General features: G+C 39.3%; 1 protein-coding gene across 2 annotated transcripts in view; it reads right to left on the reverse strand.

Moving 5' to 3' along the window:
* The window catches only part of MAP2K5 (mitogen-activated protein kinase kinase 5), a 263379-nt gene that overhangs the window by 213631 nt on the left and 41804 nt on the right, over positions 1-7944 (reverse strand). For both annotated transcript variants that reach the window (XM_015560452.1, XM_015560453.1), the window contains exon 7: positions 346-394. In XM_015560452.1, coding sequence (XP_015415938.1) covers positions 346-394 — 49 coding nt within the window. The remainder of the gene's footprint in view (positions 1-345; positions 395-7944) is intronic.

Below are 7944 nucleotides of genomic sequence, written 5' to 3' on the forward strand. Positions count from 1 at the left end.
GGTTTATTTTTTCTCCCCAAAGATAATGAAAGAAACAGTCACCTCAGGATACAGGGCCATTTCGACAACCCATGGGTTGACACACTTGTTCAGAACTGATTAACTTTTTTTAAACTGAGAAGGCAGCAGGGTGTGTGCATGGTACTTCAATCTGCCGGGAGTGAAACCCATTAGCACAGTTTGAAAAACGTGCTGCAAATTGTTCTGCCAATCAAATTAAGCCATGTAATTCATTTATGATAAGAAGACATTCACGGATTCTTTATCTGTTTGTTAAGTTTATGGATTCAAAAACTAGACAGTAATAAGTTACTACTATCTGAAAATATTAACGATGACACCTACCTGGCCATTAGCTAATATTTTTTTCAGTTCAGCAGAAGACTTCTTTAAGCTGGAAAGGGAAAACATAATTTTTAATGGCAAGATCATCGACACCTTTGAACACCACTGAAAATTCCAGAGTGAAAACATATATACAGAGACTATACTCTTTACATCCTTCTCCTTGTAGAATATTTTTTCAAAAGTAACTGGCCAAATGGCAAAACTATTAGTAAAGTGACTGCAACCCTATTAGTAATTTAAAGTAATAAAGAGGCCTACAGTCAAAAATGAAGATAGAATATTGTAGACAACTTCCGTGACTTTTTTTGGCTTAGTTCTGCTGCCTTTGGGTAGCCTTTCAGTGGCTATTTTATGTGGACTCTTTATCTGCTAAATACAAAGTACATAATGATGTACTCTTAGAATGTTCACATCAAACAAAGGTTACAGAACTTCAAAAGATAAGATGATCTAAATCCTGACCTTTTATTATCATTAGAGTTAAAATTCACTTCCTGGGAAGCAAATGTGTAGTGGAAATAAATCCTGGAACTCACTAGCTGTGTGTTCTGGGACAGGTTACTTATTTATTCCCTCTGAACCTCAACTTCCAAAGTAACTCTTCTCCCTGTGTTAGTCATCTGTGTAGATAGATGTCATTTAACCTACCACACCTCCCCCAAAACTGAAAGATCCCCGAGAACACAGACCACATCTTACTCACCTATCTATGTATTCCATTCCCGTCACACCCTTGAACCTAGTCCAGTGACTTGGCATGTGTTTGATAAATAGTGATAATTATTCTGGCTATTATTATATGTTGGACACACACACTCACTATTCTAAGTAATAATCAGTCTTCTTTCTAAATACTTCTTAAACTTTTGCTATGGTCAAATGAAGACTATGAAGCTTTAGTCCCTACTTTCCCCTGATTTTATAAAGCCTGACTTCAACCAAGGGTTCTAAACTTTAACAATGTCCTCCCAAATCTAAGAATTCATGCACGAAAGCAGCAGTTAAGAATTTTGTAGAATGGAGCCAAAGCTGAAACATACATAAAAAAAATAAGTAACTGCCTAAAATCAGTCCAGTTAAAAAAAATTAAAAAATAGCAACTACCATTTACTAAGTGATGGCCACACACCAGGCACTGTGCTAAATGCTATTACGTATAATCCTGATTTAATCCTTGCAATAACTATACCCTTGTGCATTAGTTTAGGAAAACTGGCCTGTGGGGTATAGTTACTCCTAATTTATATTTAAAAAATTAAAGTATAGACCTTGCTCAAAGTCAGTCTCCCTTAACACATACTCATACTTTTTTCCCCCTGAAAAACATCTAGATCATTCTATTCCCATAGATGACTTCCAATTTAATAGCTACAATTTTTGTAAAAACAAATAACAAAAGAATGCTCAGGCAATGTTTCTCCACAGATATTCCATTTTATTACACAACTTGAAATAATAACATTCTGATTCACTGCATTTACAAAATACCTTTCATCTAAGAAATAAAACGTGATCCCTTAATACAACATCAATCTTCTAACACCAGAGGTAGATAGAAAGTCTAATCATTCTAATTTTATAGAAGGCAAAAACCAAGATGCTTGGGAAAGGCTTTGCCTTGGCAGTGGGACTTGAATTCCGTAATTATGGCCTAGGAACACCGTGTGGATTACTAAACTCAATTTAACAAACAGCCACTCATCTAAGGCAAAGACGGATTAATGCATTGAGAGTAACAGAGGAAAAAGCTGATTTCATTCATTATGCCAGTATCGCTATCAGCTTCGTCTGGTAAAAAATTATATCTATGTATTCTGAAATTTTCTTTGTGGCCCAGTTTACTCGATATTTTATTTATCTGTATGGTCACAGTGACTTAAAAATCACTTTTAAAGTCTTTTTAAAATTTAAATGTGATACAATTATAACCTAGTTATGACACTTTAAGAGGGACACTAAAGCATCCAAAGAAGAGTAAAAGGGTGAGAGGACTAGAAATAATGTCATAAAACCTGAATAAGCCTGGCCAGTGTGGCTCAGTGGTTGAGCACTGATCCATGACCAAGAAGTCACTCGTTAGATTCCGGGTCAGGGCACATCCCCAGTCGGGGGCGTGCAGGAGGCAGCCGATAGGTATTTCTTTCTCATCCATGCTTCTATTTCTTTCCCTCTCCCTTCCTCTCTCTCTCTCTGAGAAATCAGTTTTTTAAAAAAAGGCTTTAAAGAAAAGCTGAATGAGTTGGGAGAATTTAATTCAAAGAAAAGACTTAAAGGGAATCTAAATTAGTTCGTTCATTCATTCATTCAAGCATTACTTACTATCTCCTATATTCCAAGAATTATGCCAGGAATTGGGAATTCAACAATGAATAAGTTATAGTCACTGTCCTCAAAGAGTACAGAATTTACATGGGACAGAGGTGACTATAATACAACGTGCTAACTGCTATAGTAAGGCAAGCACAGGGGAATTATGGGAATTCATAGAAGGGGTACCTGGGATAGACCAGGGAATGGGTAATAATCAGGGATGGTTTTTAGAAGATAACAGGTGAGGAAGGGGATTAAAAGAGGAGCAAAGCAGAAAAGAGGCAGCAGATGTGAAAACCCCCAGTAGTGAGAGGAAACGTGATTCATTAAGGACACCATGCATTTACCAGCAGACCTGGAATGTCAGGTAAGAAGGGGCAAAGTGGCCGCCCTGGGGCCAGAAAGGGCAGAGGACCCACGTGTAAAAGGCCACTGCTCACCTGCTGTGAGGGTACACTTCTCTTTGAAGACTGTGAGAAGCAGTAAAAGGGAAGATAGGCTTAGAACTCACATCAGCAAGACAATTCTGAGCACAGTGTGCAGGAGGGACTTCAATGGGGCAAGACTGGAGGGAGGAAACTATTGGGAGGCTGTAGCAATCTAGACCCTGAACACCCTTTATAGCAACAGGGGTGCTGGCAAGTAGACAAGACTCCAGAATGATTTAGAGGTAGGGAATGACTGCATGTGGGGCTGAGGAAACCCCAGAGGCTGTGCAGGGTGACTAGCAGGTCATCTGGGGTAAGCAGCTGGGTAGATATGGGAGAATTCACTAAGATCGGAAATCTCAGAGAAGTATGTTTGGAGGGAAGGTGACTGGCAAAGTTACCACCTAGAAGAAAGAACAGCCCTGTTCTATGGCTAAACCAAATCTTTGAATGGGTAGTAAAGGGAGACAAATCTCAGTTCATGAAAAAGAGTGTTCTGAGATTCAGCTACATGAAAACGGAAGAGGCTGCCTTGGCGAATAAAGATCATTCCTGCCACAGAGATGTTCAGGAAGATTCTGGATGATCACCTGGTAAGCTGAAGTCAAGCATCTAAGGAGAATAGGCTTAGATTGGGGCTTCCCCTCTCATGCTCCACACCACAGGCAGAGTCTTTCATAAACACAGAGCTGGGCAAAGCACTCTCCTCCTGAAAGTCGTTTATATATTGAGAGGAAAATTCAAACACATGACCTTGCATGACCTGGCTCCTGTCTATCTCCTTTCCTCCCGTCACCTCTATTGCTCTTCTCCTCTCTCTCCATACCGCCCCTCAACTCACCACCCTACCCTGTGCACAGCCAAACTGGCCTACTTACAAATATGCTGAGTTCCTTTTCACACCAGGCCTTCGCGTGTGCTCTCCCCTCCCTCTGCAGTGCCCTTTCTCTGGCTCTTGATGTAGCTAGTCCTACTCATCCTTCTGGGAAATGTCACTCTTCCTCAGAGAGTCTTCCCCGAGCATGCAGTCTAAATCTAAACATATTCCTGCCTACTCTGCTCTCTCTTCAAAACTTATGTCCAAACTAATTATAAAGTATAGTTATTTGTATTTTTGGATGGGGGGGGGGTAGGAGGGGGTCTGTGTGCTTACAAGATAGCAAGTCCCAAAGGACAAGGACCATATTGTATTCCTAACGCATAGGACAGCACCTAATGAATTGAAGACACTCAATAAAATTGTTGATTAATTATCAACATGAGGCACAGAACAAGGCCATGCCAGGGTGGCATATTAAAATCACCTGCAGGACTTGTTCAAGTTGCATTCCTCCCATAATAGAAATCACTACTGGAGCAAACTGTCACGATTTGGAAGGCTGTCATACCCTAAGGCAGTGGTCAACAAACGCATTAGTCAACAGAGCCAAATAGCAACAGCACGACGACTGAAATTTCTTTTGAGAGCCAAATTTTTTAAACTTAAACTGTATAGGTAGGTACAATGTTATTAACTTAATTAGGGTACTCCTAAGGCTTAGGAAGAGCCACGCTCAAGGGGCCAAAGAGCCGGATGTGGCTCGCGAGCCACAGTTTGCTGACCACGGCCCTAAGGGAAGATGCTGCAACCAAAGGCTGAGAACCAGTAGATCGGACACTCTTTGTCCAACCCAAAGATTTTATAATACTGAGTATAAATGATACTTTTTAAAAACCAAGCTAATTCACTCATGTTAAAACCAAACCTGAGAGAACTGAAAATTTATTCTGCTTCTTCTCTGTTTTGCCATCTTTTTCAACTCTATCCTCTTTTATAAAATGATAAAATTTGACCTAAAACACCAGGGAAAGTCTTGGTTTTTTTTCAAGGCTCATGGTCAGTCTGTGTAAATACCTTCTCTGCAAGTAGTGGTAGTAATTAAATGCCCTGACCTCTACGAGTTGAGTGTAATGAGTGGCCCTCAGTCCCCATGCCTCCACTTGGTTGGACCATTGGTCACATGCCCAACAAGTAGGAAGAGAGAAGCTACAAAGCATTGCCTGGCAAGGTCAAGCCACCGGATGAGAACTAAAAAATCTACCCCATGGTCACAAGACAGATGACTCACTGGTGAATAACCAGGCTGTATTTTAAGACAGAATGAATTGCTTGAGAAGGAACCATACTTTAAGAGTAGCATGTTTGAGGAAGAAAAGTTGGTGGGTAGATATAATGACACTACAATCAAGGAAGTGACTTTGGGGAGGGGACAGGAGTAAAGATAGAGTCAGAGCAGAGACTTTAAATTACCTACAGTGAAGTCCCCTGGCAAAAACAAAAACCAAGACTCAGGGTTAAGAGGGGAAGGAGAGGTATGGAAGGGAAAGTAGAAGCCTAAACTACATCTCAGCTGATAAAGGGCTGTGCAAATACTGGCTACAGCCTTAAACGCAGAAAAACCTGGCATAGAATGAAAGGGGTTTTTTGGTTTCATGTTGGTTTGTCAGTCACTGATGTGAATACATAGACACAGAGCAATCACCTTCTCTGGGCCATCTTCAAATACAGGCATATCTCATTTTATTGTACTTTGCCTTATTTACTTTGCAGGCACTATGTTTTTTATAGAGTGAGGGTTTGCAGCAACCCTGCACCGAGCAAATCTATAGTGCCATTTTTCTAATAGCATTTACTCACTTTGTGTCTGAGTCACATTTTAGTAATTCTTGCAATATTTTAGTAATTCTTGCAATATTTCAAACTTTTTCATTATTTGTTATGGTGATCTGTGATCAGTAATCTTTGATATCACTATTGTCATTGTTTGGGGAGCCATAAACTGCATCTATATAATATAGCAAACTTAATAAATGTGTGTGCTCTGACTGCTCCACTGACTGGCCATTCCCTATGTATGTGTCTCTCTCCTCCAGGCTCCCCATTCTCTTACACACAACAATATTGAAATCAGACAAATTAATAACCCTATAGTGGCCTCTGCGTGTTCAGGAGATAGCTACAGAGGAGAAGTCAATGAAAACTTCAAAGCTTCAAAGGACAGGCTGACTCTCTTGTTAGGAAATAATGTAGCTGGTGAGTAAGTTGAAGCCAGTGCTCATTTACCATTCTGAAAATCCTGGGGCCCTTAAGAATTACGCTAAATCTACTCTGCCTGTACTCCATAAATGGACCATCAAAGCCTGGATAACAGCATGTCTGTTTACAACATGGTTTACTGAATATTTTAAGCCTACTAAAATTGAAACCTACTGTGCAAAAAAACAACAACAAAAACTTTCCCTATATTACTGCTCACTGACAATGTGCCCTATCACCCAAGAGCTCTGATAAAGATGTACAACGAGATTAATATTGTATTCATGCCTGCTAACACAACATCCATTCTGCAGCCCATGGACCAAAGAATAATCATGACTTTTAACTCTTATTCAAGAAATAAATTTTGTAAGGCTGCCATAGATAGTGATTCCTCTGATGGATCTGGACAAAGTACATTGAAAACCTTCTGAAAATAAGTCATCATTCTAGATGTCATTAAGAACATTCATGATACATGGGAAGAGGCCAAATAGTAAGAGTTTAGAAGAAGTTGAATCCAATCTTCATGGGTGACTTTTAGGGGTTCAAGACTTCACTGGGGGAAGTAACTGCAGATGTAGTGGAAATAGCAAGAGAACTAGAATTTAAAGTGGAGCCTAAAGATGTGAATGAATTGCTGCAATTTCATGATAAAGCTTAAACAAATGAGGAGTTGTTCCTTATGGATGTAGTTTTTTGAGATGGAATCTACTCCTGGTAAAGATGATGTGAAGATTGTTGAAATAACAAAAGAGGTTTAGAATATTACATAATGTTAGTTGATAAAACAGCTGGCAGAGTTGGAGAGAACTGACTCCAATTTTGAAAGAAGTTCTACTGTCGGTAAAATGCTATCAAACAGTGTCACATGCTACAGAGAAATCATTTGTGAAAGGAAGAGTCAGTTGATGTGGCAAAATTCACTGCTGCCTTATTTCAAGAAGTTGCCACAGCCACCCAACCTTCAGCAACCACCACTCTGATCGGTCAGCAGCTGTTAGCATCAAGGTAAGAACCACCACCAGCAAAATTAGGACTTGCTGCAGGTTCAGATGATGTTACCTCTTTGTAGCAACAAAGTATTTTTTAATTAAGGTACGTATATTTTTTAGCCATAATGCTACTATACACTCAATAGACTAGTGTAGTGTAAACATAACTTTTATATGCACCAGGAAACCAAAATATTCGTGTGAGTTGGTTCATTGTATTATTTCCTTTATTGTGGTGGTCTAGAATGGAACCCACAGTATCTCTGATGTATGCATGTACAAGAATATGTTTACTAGCTAAATAACTGAATGTACTAGTATAACAAAGATGACCTAAAATTCTATCAACTTAAGCAGGTCACTCTTTCTACTTGAGCACCATGACAGTCTGGGAGTTCTCAAGCCTGTCAGAAAAACACTTTGAAAGGCTCAAGTCTCTAGTATCCATCACAGTGTGGGGCAATGTTAGCATGAGTTGATGAAAATTATCTTCCTTCCAAAATAGCTTCAATCTCCTGTGCAACCAAAGATACAAAAATGAGCAATGTGGCTGGTCAAATTAAATTTTACCACTTTGCTCTTTCCTTGTCTCTTTCTGGTTAAGATGTTAATAGGTAATGATACTGCTGAAAGATGGACAAGCAAGAAAAAAAAGCATTAATTTGTAAACCAGATCATCAAGGCATGAAATAGTCAAAGGCACTGAATTTTCTGTATGATTTGGTAATTGAAGGAAAACCATTCCATAGACCAAAATTAAAGTTTAACATGTTGAATTTCATCTTTC

The sequence above is a fragment of the Myotis davidii genome, unplaced genomic scaffold (genome assembly GCF_000327345.1).
Source record: "Myotis davidii unplaced genomic scaffold, ASM32734v1 scaffold673, whole genome shotgun sequence".
In the NCBI taxonomy this organism is placed as follows: domain Eukaryota; kingdom Metazoa; phylum Chordata; class Mammalia; order Chiroptera; family Vespertilionidae; genus Myotis; species Myotis davidii.